This window comes from Perkinsus marinus (assembly GCF_000006405.1).
Source record: "Perkinsus marinus ATCC 50983 genomic scaffold scf_1104296934586, whole genome shotgun sequence".
Classification (NCBI taxonomy): domain Eukaryota; phylum Perkinsozoa; order Perkinsida; family Perkinsidae; genus Perkinsus; species Perkinsus marinus.
Genome location: NW_003214716.1, coordinates 18,398 through 29,911, shown reverse-complemented (window position 1 = coordinate 29,911; position 11,514 = coordinate 18,398). Strand labels below are relative to the sequence as shown.

General features: G+C 47.2%; 3 protein-coding genes across 3 annotated transcripts; 2 read left to right on the top strand and 1 right to left on the bottom strand.

Moving 5' to 3' along the window:
• Positions 1-33: 33 nt before the first annotated feature.
• Positions 34-1,872, top strand: Pmar_PMAR019316 (conserved hypothetical protein). The gene is made up of 10 exons (XM_002784795.1): positions 34-118; positions 170-229; positions 287-354; positions 512-591; positions 650-830; positions 871-956; positions 1,006-1,110; positions 1,223-1,351; positions 1,573-1,638; positions 1,682-1,872. Exons 1-10 carry the CDS (start codon positions 53-55, stop codon positions 1,765-1,767), a joined length of 927 nt encoding a protein of 308 aa, XP_002784841.1. The 5' UTR covers positions 34-52; the 3' UTR covers positions 1,768-1,872.
• Positions 1,873-7,026: 5,154 nt separating this feature from the next.
• On the top strand, positions 7,027-8,992 carry Pmar_PMAR019315 (hypothetical protein; the record flags this gene model as incomplete). The annotated part of the gene is made up of 5 exons (XM_002784794.1): positions 7,027-7,101; positions 7,598-7,771; positions 7,971-8,170; positions 8,411-8,633; positions 8,753-8,992. Coding segments are annotated over 5 exons (912 nt in total), but the record flags the coding sequence as incomplete, so codon positions are not given.
• A 488-nt stretch (positions 8,993-9,480) lies between these two features.
• Pmar_PMAR019314 (hypothetical protein) lies at positions 9,481-10,398 on the bottom strand. The gene has a single exon (XM_002784793.1). The coding sequence runs from the start codon at positions 10,064-10,066 to the stop codon at positions 9,608-9,610; it is 459 nt and encodes a 152-aa protein (XP_002784839.1). The 5' UTR covers positions 10,067-10,398; the 3' UTR covers positions 9,481-9,607.
• Positions 10,399-11,514: the final 1,116 nt, after the last annotated feature.

Genomic DNA, 11,514 nt, shown 5'->3' with positions numbered 1-11,514 from the left:
GTGTTTGGAGAAATCGGGCGGAGCGAAGTTTTCAGGAATTTTCTCTGACGAAATGTTGAGGCTCTCGACGGCCACGAGTAAGGCGAAAGAGGATATTCTCTGCCAGAACTGTCTACAGGTCGGCATGGCTTAATCGCCGGAACTATGGTTGGTATTATTGTTCGCTCAGTATGGTCATTGGAGTTACGAGTGCAAGAATCCGCCTAAGAATGCTAGTCGGATGTCGCGGGTAAGACGGGCTTCGTGGAAAGGACGCAGGTTCGATTCTCACGGAGTGTATTTCTAGATGCAGAAAATTCGGAGTAAGAAGTATCAGCCCAAGTTTAATGAGGATCCTGGCCCGGACGTCCCTCAGTAAGTCGGACGACGACAAATAACGGGAGTAGACAATTAAATAAGGGTCGTTGAAAAGTAGTTTTCAACGAGGTTAGGCCTTAGCCGCTAGGGCATAGAGGGACGCTACGGAGAGCTCGTGTAGGCAGTGTGGATGGGACGATGATTGTTTATATAGGAACAATTTCTTATATGACAATAAGCGCTTTGGAGAGAGGAAAGCAGCCCGTGAAGGCCAGGTGGTGATTCCTAAGAAAGGTAAAAAAGGGTTGGAGATTCTGCTGAGGATGACTCAGTGATGTACTTCATTTTACAGAGACTCGAAAGGCTCGTTCGAAGCATAGGGAAATGAAGAGGAGCCGTCGACGCTCTGAATTATCATCATCATCGTCTTCATCGTCATCATCATCTTCGTCTAGTAGCAGTAGTTCAGATAGTGACAGCAGCAGCGAATCGTCATCATCATCGTCTGAGAGTCCTAGCAGGAGTCCCAGCAGGTAGTCCTAGCTCGATCGATCCCAGTGATGTTGTTATCAGGAGTCGTCGTGATAGTAGTAGAGGGAAGGGGAATATGTCTTCATCACAGCAGAAAAGGAGGAGGCCCGAGTCGCCGGTGAAGGAAAGTAAGGAGAATAATCGGATGAGACTTTTCGAAGTATAGGTTGGAAATAGGTAGATCGTCGAAATCATCAGCAGACTTGAATGCCTGGAGGAAGGCACGTGACGATGCTCAAGCTGGTCCGAGGCAACGCTATATTGAACGCCCATCGGGTCGAGGTAAGCTCACGCGGCGGCGCTGTTGTCATGCAGTGTCGGTGGATGGGGGAATAATTGGAATTCTGTTATGATACTGCCATCTTCGAATGGCACTGATTACTTGAGTCTTTAGATGGGCGTTCATATGAGAGGTCCCGGGGAGAGAGTAGCCGATCTCCTCCGAGTCCCCGACGTAGACAAAGGAAGGATGTCGTGGAGTCACCGAGACGTAGGAAGAGGAAGGATGCGGTTGAAGACAGCGGTAGGTTACTTGTCATAGGTTCACGACTCACATCTGGGGTTTTCATGGGGGTAATGATATTGTTTCATTTCATACACGATTAGTGATTCTGATTGCTATCCCGATTCATGTAAAGACGTGTAGATAGTTGATATTGTGACTGATAAGGAACTAAGGACAGATGGAACTATACAAGCTGACCTACATTATACAGGCATTATCTCGTGGTCTTCACTCATTAGATGAATCACCTCCCACGGGATCGCCTAGGAAAATCGCTAAGCGTCGAAGTTCATCACAAAGACGCGGTAGCAATATTAATTGCTGGTCGTGGTGGCATGCCTGATTTAGGCTGGTTTGAATTATCTCTCTCACCCTCACGAGGGACTCCTCTGAAACTCGACGATGAGAGAGCGTCAGCGAGTACCACTCTGTGATCATACTATCACTTTTTCTTCAGGACGTAGCCGCTCGAGAGCATATCGAATCGGGGTCGGTAGGCCCTTCGAGATCGACTTTACCGGCCGCTAGAAGGGATAGCTGATGACCTAGTTGAGTTTACGTTGGAGGTGGTTAATCGTCTTGTGTTGTTGATGAATGTGGACGGAGCGTTGTTGGGGGAATTGTACTCATTTATTCTACATGCCTACTTTTTTGGAGATTCGCTCTTTTGAAGTGGGGTAGGTCGGACAGAGGACTATAGGAAGCTTACGGTTTGCATCGCTCTACTGACTACATCTTTTTTCCTCGGTGAAGTGCAGCTGGCTACGGGTGGTAAGAAGGATGAGAGTGTTGAATTTAGGAGTCCCAAACTTAACAAATTGGGATGGATTATATTCTTATCGAATTGTATTGAATTAAACCGAACCGAAGTATGCTTGTTATGGATAGAAGTAGTAGGTTTATTTATACAACTTATTTTGCTAAAACCTTATATAAGCGTGCCCTAGTGTCAAATGACACAGCCGAAACAAAATCTTGGAGACAGATAGTTGTCATACCTAGTTTCTCGAAAACCGAATATACGTGAATATATGAGGGCGAAGTACTTCGTCTGTTTGAATCATGCCAGTTCGAAAGAGTGTCGGTTAGTCTCCTTACCACTCGTTGGTTAAATCAGTCAATCGTCCATTGTCTACCGCGTGACCGCAGGATCGATGTGAGGATCCTTCTTGCACACAGCCACGCCGAATAAGGACAGCCGAGGATTTTGCTCAAGTAGAGAGTGTTGAGGATGCATAAAACGCCCATGCTGCATGGCTCATGCATCATGAGTCCCACTTATTCGTAAGTACTCCCCCTCTAGCAGAGTGCATCTGAGACTCTATGCCGATGAGAAGCAGTCGTTTCTCGCGCAGAAATGATATGACCGATTTCAAATCAAATCGGTCCATACTTGCGCTATACTGCTATATTGACACTATCCCACCCAGTGCCACTGGGCCAGTGGTGAGGTGAATTACTTTACTTAAACGACAGCCGTATCTTCGAATCAAGTATACCGATTGAGCGCGCCGCGCAGGTTCGTCAGCCCCATGGCAATTTTCTGATGAACGGGGTTCAGCGGTACTACTCACGAGTGGCATGGATATGGTATGGGTAGAGTTGGCTCATCACTCGGCTTATGGCCAACGCAAAAAGTCCGTACGCGTACCCATGGTCCTAGGACGAATGTCGTGGTCGCAAACTGTTCTGTCTGTCAGTGAACAGTGGGAAAATCAGGAGCCTCGTCAGCGACTCTTTTACATGCAATTAATATGGAACGAAGAGTTGCGGAATGGAATAAAACAGTTTTGACAACTAAGTCGTGTGTTGACGATTGTTAACGGTGTTTGGGACCCGTCTCCCTCCTGTGACTGTTGACTCGCCTCGTGAGCAGACATTAAGTAGGAAAAGACGATTTAACCAACTCAATGAACGGATTGTACGCAACGCAACTGTGCACGCATACACATAGTAGCGTGCGATGGGCGCACAACATAGAGTTATCGGACGAATGACATGAAATAGGGAAACATTACAGCAGCAATGGAGCTCTGTCTAATCAACGGTAATCGATCAGCGATCAGCTGAAGATAACAGCAATGTTACATCTTGAACATACATATATATGCTTGCTTGCCCGCAACGTTGAGATGAACACAATCCCCTCCATAACAATCCAGACTCTGATGATATGATGATCCACTCCGATACGTCGGGAACCTAATATCTCTTACGCCGAATCTGTCGCACTTCTGGTAGCAACGCGAGAAAGGTTGGCACACTCCTATTCCGGGACAGTCGCCGTCTTTTTTGCAGCTGGTGGCACACACAGCATAAGAGACACGACCTCCATCCTGAAAAAAGTCACAGCCACTTTCTACATGAGGATCTGCTTCCTTCCCCATCGAGCAGACCATCGCAAGTTCAAAGCAATGTTATGAGCTACATATCAAAGCTGGTAGACACTATCAGGTAGAGAATCTCCGAAGTGATGCCGACGCTGAGCCTCAACAGTCGAGGTGAGGTGAATATACTCACATATGCAGCGATCGCAGTGTCAGTGTTACACTGGCAACCGTCCTTACAGTCGTTGAGTGGTTTACCGTAAACTGCACCTGAATTAGCATTCATGGAGATCCTGACGGATGAGCCGTACTACGGCTGCCGTACCCCTTTCCACTTGGCCGACTAAGCGCCTTGTGACTGGTAGAGATCCCAGCTCCAGGGAACCGTTCCTAAAATGAGCAAATCATCCTCTCTTTAGAACTCAATCGATTCCTCAAATATCCAATCCCTGATATGGATGGCGCCTGTCTGTACAGTACAGACTGTACTCACGAATAGCTTATAGGGAGCTCTCCGAGCCCGGGCTCGTAAACAGCATCACCCAGATCCATAAAGCACATAGCAGCAATGAAGACGACGATGAGGTACATATCAAAATCTGGGAAACCTCTTTTGTATTCCCCAGTCACCGAACGACTCAAGTAAAGGAGCCAAGTCGAGGAAATGTATTGTTGTAGTTTCAGTGGAACTCATCTTCAAAGCCGTTGTGGGACAAGCAGATTATTGCTATCAAACACGAATGAGTGGCTCAAGCCCCTCGCGTCACATCACGCGTGGCGGCCCACCTCGAGACGGCGCGTGGAGCATCACGTGTGTTGACATCACGGAGCACGAGTAGGGCGAGCGATAGGAACGATAGTGTATTAAATGACGAGTTATGGGAAGAGACTTTTCCGAAGAGTATAGTAGTCATCGTTCGTTGGTCACTGTTCCTCATCAGTATGTACAAGATATGTCCGGGCTCATAACTCGTGGGTATTCAACATATAAAACATCTCAGGAAAAGATTTATAAAAGAAGAAATGTATGTGTGTATTTGCTGGTGAAATCTTTCGCAAATCTGGAAATGAACAGTTGTAGATTGGAAGCGAGCGAGAGCTTCACTATTGCTATGATGGAAAAGGGGAGAAACCCGAACACCATATGCAACGGAGTAGGGTGCAGAAAAGTGAACGAGGTATTCCAGTCGACGACTGTGCACGTTCACTGGGCGTGTTCGTGGAGCACATCTCATGGTGCGTGACGCATGAGGGGGCGCAGTGGGTCTGTATAAGTCATACGACCTGTCACATCGGGCGTGACATATGTATACCGTCATCACTATAGCAAAGGCATTTTAATCATCGTATAAGAAGGACTTGATGTTGGGCACCTGCTTTACCCAAAGCCTTAATATATGCCATGCTGGCATATGCGCGCTCCAGAAGTGGGGGCCCCTAGGCGAGCGCGCCCAAACCTGTAGGCATTGTCTACTGGACAACTTACGCAGGTGCGACCTGCCTACTGTGAGAAAAACGGCAAATGGATTAGTTCAATTTACAAAAGTCGTGGAAAGTTTCCACTGGAAACTGACTAGCCGTGTACACATAGAACTCTAAGCTAACGGCTACCCTCTCGAGTATGGTTGAAACTGCAAGTCTGTGAACAGAGATTGAAATGTTCGAATTCACGTGTGTTGCTTTCGCGGTGTTACTAACCATGCAATTTCCACGCATCTGCCCTCAGCCTAGTTGCCTCCTGTACACAGTCGCGTTTGTTCGAATACGTTCGTGTGGGAGATCCTTACACTCACCCTGGTTGGCTTAGTTATTGTAAGTACTGTAGTGTATCCATTATTACGTTCCTTACAAATCATACAGTTCAAATTAACTATGAAAATCCCGATGAAAAATAGAATTTGTAAGGAACTTCCAACCACCGCTCGCCCTGCATTCGTCACATCCTATGTGATTATGGTAGACTGTGGTAGGTCATTTCAAGATTCTTCAGCGGTTGAGGTCTTAGCCTTAAACTCACACTCCTAAGTCGTTGACAATGATGGATCAATCGGTGAAAAGGTAAAATCTAAGGAAGATCTCCATTTCCAAGGGAACAATCTCGCTCGCCCATTTTTCACTTAAACGTGCTGGCAGCACGGTAGCCGCCGATTGGCCTTTCTAAGTACCCCTCGGTGTACTTATCTGTGTGATAACGTATGTAACTGAATTCCGACGCCTCGAGCTCCAGGCAGGCGAGGAGTAAGCGTCCTGAGAAAGCTTAAGAAGCGTTGCGTTAGTAGAAGGGGGTCTTCGTGATTTAGCTTGGCAGATCAAACCCGCAAGGAAGCTCGAGGTGGCTATTGGCAGCTAGGTTGCAGAACAACATTTTATCACGAGAAACTTCGTGATCACTAACAGATTTCTAAACGTACGCGGGAGTTGGGTCACCAATGAAAGATAAGCAACCCAGATCCCTTAACAGCAAGGCAGAACCCAAACCGCAAAACCAAAGAGAAAAGAAAGGATTGTAGGTGAGAGCGGGGAAAGGGAAGCCCGAAACCCCACCCGAAACCGGATAGGGCAACCCGAAACCCGAACTGTTATCCAGGGCAACCCGAAACCCGAGCTGTTATCCAAGGCAAGGCTGTTATCCAAGGCGAAGCTGCAAAACAAGGCCGGAAGGCCCCATTAGTGGAGAGGTGGCTTCCTTAGAAAAAGGCAGAAGTACCTTAGAAAAATACTGAAGTTCCTTAGAAAATGGCAGAACATTCCTTAGAAAGTGTCCGAGGGCGAGCGAGATTTTGTCCTTAGATCGTACCCTGTAGCCTTACGATTTACCTTTTAATTTGGATCAATATCCCAAACAAATCGATATGAATCTTGCAATCTTGATCAACCTTGCTACTCCTAAGCATCTTCTTGACTGTAGGTCTATGAGATTCGTAAGCCCCTCACTCTGAGTATCTTTGTATATCGCCCATTTCAATGTGTAACTGTGAAACCGTTAGATTCTCCATTACCCCACGGTTGCCATTCTTTGTGGGATTACATCTGCTATTGGACATACTGTGCTGGTCTTTAGCCAACCTCCATCTGTAATCTTCTAATATGGCTCCCACCGTTGCGTTAAATAGCAAGGATACGACACGTCCTTCAAACAACTTGAGCTGTGGAAAATTTGTGGAGGAGCACTCCAGAGTAGTACTTGAATTGAATCTGTACCCAAGGTTGGAAATGTTGATGCTAGGCTCCGCCGGAGCCGCTCCGGCCTAGCACAGATCTCTAGTGGTTTGAGTATGTAGAAAGGCATCGTAATGGAAACTCTTAGACCAGTACTTTGATCGAACGCGGTGGATCACCTTTGTTTTATCAGTTTATGTTACCTCTCATGTCCATGTCCCCATGGAGCGGAAGAAGCGAATCTCGTCTCGCCTGTTGAGTAAAGGACATTTTGTGGAAGAAGTACTAACATGTTTTCATTGATATATAGAAAGCTATCGAGCGCTGGGATATAATGATTATGCGTTCCTCAGTGTTGCCGCTAAGTAGTCCTTGAAATCGAGGTCGTTGGGGGATATTAATCGGGATACGAGAGTTGGATGAGTCGAATCTTTCAATCCAGCTGTGGTACACGGCAGAGTTCATTAACTCGATTTTGCAACAGTTCTGACGTCCTATCGGAACTCGGGGGTCTTCGAGGTCGTCGTCTCATTACTCAGTTTTCTGAGGAATACTTTTCTCGGAGTTGTGCTCATAGGAAGTTGATCACGCGGGAACATGTCCTCATAAAGTTTTACGCATCGAAGGAATACTTCCCCGCGTTTTTGGTGCTCTTAGATCGCATCTCAATTAAGTGTCCCAAATCATACTGTTGTCTGTATTTAATATTTATGGGTGTTTTACTGAGAATTTGAATGGTAATGGAGGTCATCGGAACTCATCTCGCCCTTTTCCTCAGATCTCCTTCGTTGATGCTGGTTTTGTTACTCCAAGTGGCGCCTCTATTGATTGTCCAATCTGCCGAGAAGCCTTCGGTGATGAGGATGTTGAAGGTATGGCTCCTACGGATGGCCCTCCACGATACGCCAAAATGGATTGCTGCGAACACACCTTCCATGTTGGCTGTCTCGAGGTGAGCTCGAGCCAGGATGCTGCCATTGATGGATGATACTGCAGTTTTATTGAAAGACATTTCTCTGGGAAATTTGCCTTCGGGAGAATTCTTTCCAACTTCCCTCACAAAGTTCTGATTTCGCATTTACGGTACGAAAATGATAATAATGTAATCACTAATACGATGTATCCATGAAAGGATGGGTACTCCTTTTTAGCATTGGAGTACTCAGCGGGAGAACTCTTGTCCAAGTTGCCGAGCTACCATCCATTATGTTGCTGAGTATAGCCTCCAGAAACGAGGGCCTGAGGGGTCCTCGATGAAGACGGCATGGCGGTTGATGATTGAACAGGTTATTCAAGTACAGGAGGCTAAGCAGGCTGATACATTAGATGAAGAGGATGATGATGATGATGGGTAATAGAGGGACGCTTGTGTGTTCCTATATATCACATAGTTTCTGATGATGAAGGCAGATCTTGAGGGGATTCAAATGAATTTTGATGATTACAGCCGTTGAAAGTAAATTCAAAAACATTGATATACCGGAGCTGTTACTCAGAAGATTTCATGAATTTGTGGAAGGTATGATGTATTGTGTGTCTTTCGAACTTGAGGGTTGCGTAGGATTGTCGGACATGATATCCTTTCGACCAGATTTCTCTCTTCCGAAGAGTCAGACTCTGCATCTTACCGCTGTGTGATATGCGGCGACTCCATCATCCAAGCTGCCCCGGCGGACCAGAGAGGGGTGATGCTTCTATGTGATGCCAGACTGCCTCAGAAACGAAATCGGAAAGGATCTACTTCCACTGCCAAGACCTGCGATGCTCCGTTCCATCCCTTTTGTGCGGGCTATAGTGGAGTGCCTGATGGAGAGGTGAGGAGGGTTCAAACTGAGAGACGGTATAATGAGTGGAAGTATTTTGGTGTGTTGTCGTCGGATAGGGTGTGTGTTTGGCTGTCAACCAGGAGGCTGCAAGTTCGATTCCATGTCAGGTGTTTTGTCCCCAACATAGCCACCTCCTTCCACCTGTCATTGAGGAAGAAGTCAACACTACCACGCCTGCTGGGCTGTCCACCTCCAGCTCCTCCTCAAGAAGTGAGCCTAATGAATCTTTCCAAACCGATATAAAGAAGAGGGAAGTTGTGGAACTTGGAACTAGTAGTGATGAGGACGAGAGGGAGGAGGATAATATGGCTGAGGAAGTGGCTGAGATGATGATGCCGAGGAAGAAGGTGAAGGTCGCTATCCTGCCGACGTATATAACCGTCACTGCGCCACGAAATTGGGAGGTAGCCATTGGGATTGGCGTAACGGATAGTGTTGTTGGTGGGCATGCGGGAGATGAGGGTGGATTGGTGAGAGAAGTTAAAAAAGGAGTGGTACAGGCTATGCTGGGTTGGAAGGGAATATTGACTTCGAATGGAGTGGTATGGGAATCTGCACGCGTGCCCACAAGAGGATATCTTCAGCTTTACTTTGTCAATAATACATTAGTTACCGGAAAGATGATTTGTAAAATATTGAGATCGTTAAAGGCGGCTCAAATCAGTTACGCGAAGAAGATTGAAAAACTTAGCAGAGCGGAGCAGAGCAAAGTGACCTGGTTTCTGTCCGAGCTCGATATATCTGGTACGAATCTGAACCCGATGGAAGTTGGGGAAGTATCTTCTCTGGTGTTGAAGCTTAGCCCTGACCTTTGGCCATCAGTTCATTCTGTTCCTTTACACTTCAAGGCTCTTCGGCTCGCGAGGTTATCCGCTGGTGGAAAGATGCCTGCTGCTGCTAAGTTGAAAACTGCCGGAGTTGATGTAGAGATTGGCCGTGGGGAAGTGGGTGAGGAAGGATTCCTATGGGGCGCAGTTGGTAGAAGACGAGCACGTACTGTGAGGAAGGAGAGGAGGAGGAGTAGGAGGCGTGGCCAGTCGAGGCAAACTGTGAGGTGGAAGCCCTTGAATGAGGGTAGCGACTCTGAGAGCGATGGAATTATTGATACCCTCAGAACGGCAGCTCAATTTGAGCAGTTGAAATCGGCTGAGGAAGAGAAGCCAGCGAAAGATACTGTCCCGCCGCGGTCCACCGCAGCGGAAAGATTCTCTCTGTCCCAGTTGTTGGGCGCTCAGACGGTGTACCAGAAGAATATTAGGCAACCACTGCGAGGGCTTAGCTATTTGGGTGTTCCTCCGCCCACAGAGCAGCGTCACGCGCCACAAAATTACACCGACAAACAAACCACTGTAAAGCCTACTTTGATGACGCCCCGGCCCGAATCCACTATCGATCCGATAGTATCGAGCTTTGTAGCGCATATCTGTCGGGAGAGGGAACTGATGAAATGGCCTTCCTCTCACTTTGATATTGAAGTTGAGAAGATATCCAGAATGATGATAGAGAAATATTCCTGTGTACTACCGCACGACGGGGGATGGACGAATTTGATTGACCATCGGAAGGATCGGCTGGTAGAGTGGGTCGAAGGAAAAGTGGTGGCTCGGAAAAAGGCGGCGAAACGAAGTGGAAAAGTTGGTGACAACAGCGAAGCGAAGTTTCGCAAAATTGGCTTGGGATGATGCGAGTGTCACTCACTGACTGATCAACTTGTCTAAAATTCACTGCTGTTTGTAATATTCCTTGTTTCTTGAGATCATCGCTTCACTGAATTGGTCAAGTCTATGGTGGTTGACGGGTATACACTACGTAAACTATCCAGGAGGTCAAAGGGAGTCCAATTCGATGGTCCAAACAATAGAACCAACATCAAATGTCGGTGTGTTGGAGGTACGCATGCTTTACAGGTGTCAGGGATTCACTCTGCACGTAACAGCACAAAAGGTTAGTTCCATCCGGAACCTGCGCCTATATCGTAGGCGCCAGCTGTGGATGGAACATGACGCCGTAATATCACCACATCCCCTCCCTGTGCGGCTACATCTCCAAGTATTCTGGGCATGATGACTGTCAAATTTCTCTCGAAGGAAGTATAAGGAGAAAACACCAACAGAGGGAGAACAGGATCTTTGATCGCCTTATAACAACTTAAACGGATTGACAACTACACTTTTTGCAGGTGTTGTTCTAAGCAATTATATTATGAGTAAATTTCCAGTCGGCTAAATGCCAACACTGTTGGCCCAACAGTGTACTTGAGACCCGAAACTTTTCGCGCACTTCCAGAAAGGCATGGTTCGATATTATACAAGAGCCTCGCGATTTGTCAAGGATAATCCTTCATCCCAAGTTAAATTCCGGTAACGAGACACACGTCGCTCCGCTGCCAAAAAAAGGGACAGTCGATACACAGCGCACGCGTGCAAGATTGCACCACGTATGCACGCGTTAAGGATAGCTTGCAGATCAGAGTGTCGCGTAGATAGTGCTGTCATTATGCGCTACCCATCCCTCTCACCCCGAGCACTGTGCTCGGTGTGAGAAGAGCCGACTTGCTTGTAGACCGCACTTTTCCCATCCTTGATGTAGACGTGGCATCCTAGTGGTATCACGGATACCAAGCAGCATTAATCCTGTGAGTGCAGCCTTCAAGCTCGACCCTTCATGGACAAGCCTAGCTTGTCTCCAGACCCACGTGTTTCGAGCGTGCTAATTTAACGCGCCGGGAAGCCCGATTTGCGGGATCGCTGAGATGAGCATCATCGCCGGTACGCACCCAAACTTGGTGACTTTTCACAGGCCTGGGCCAGGGAACATTAAGTAGACCATATAGTGGGATGGGGAAGACCCAAGCTCCTCTCAAGGTTGG

What these genes read in the sequence shown, in the direction of transcription:
- Pmar_PMAR019316 (XM_002784795.1), top strand. Translation starts at nt 53, where the DNA reads ATGTTGAGGCTCTCGACGGCCACGAGTAAGGCGAAAGAGGATATTCTC. An exon ending in TGAACGCCCATCGGGTCGAG is followed by an intron (nt 1,111 to 1,222) that starts GTAAGCTCACGC and finishes TTGAGTCTTTAG; the next exon opens with ATGGGCGTTCATATGAGAGG. An exon ending in GGATGCGGTTGAAGACAGCG is followed by an intron (nt 1,352 to 1,572) that starts GTAGGTTACTTG and finishes TTCACTCATTAG; the next exon opens with ATGAATCACCTCCCACGGGA.
- Pmar_PMAR019314 (XM_002784793.1), bottom strand. Translation starts at nt 10,066, where the DNA reads ATGCGCTACAAAGCTCGATACTATCGGATCGATAGTGGATTCGGGCCG.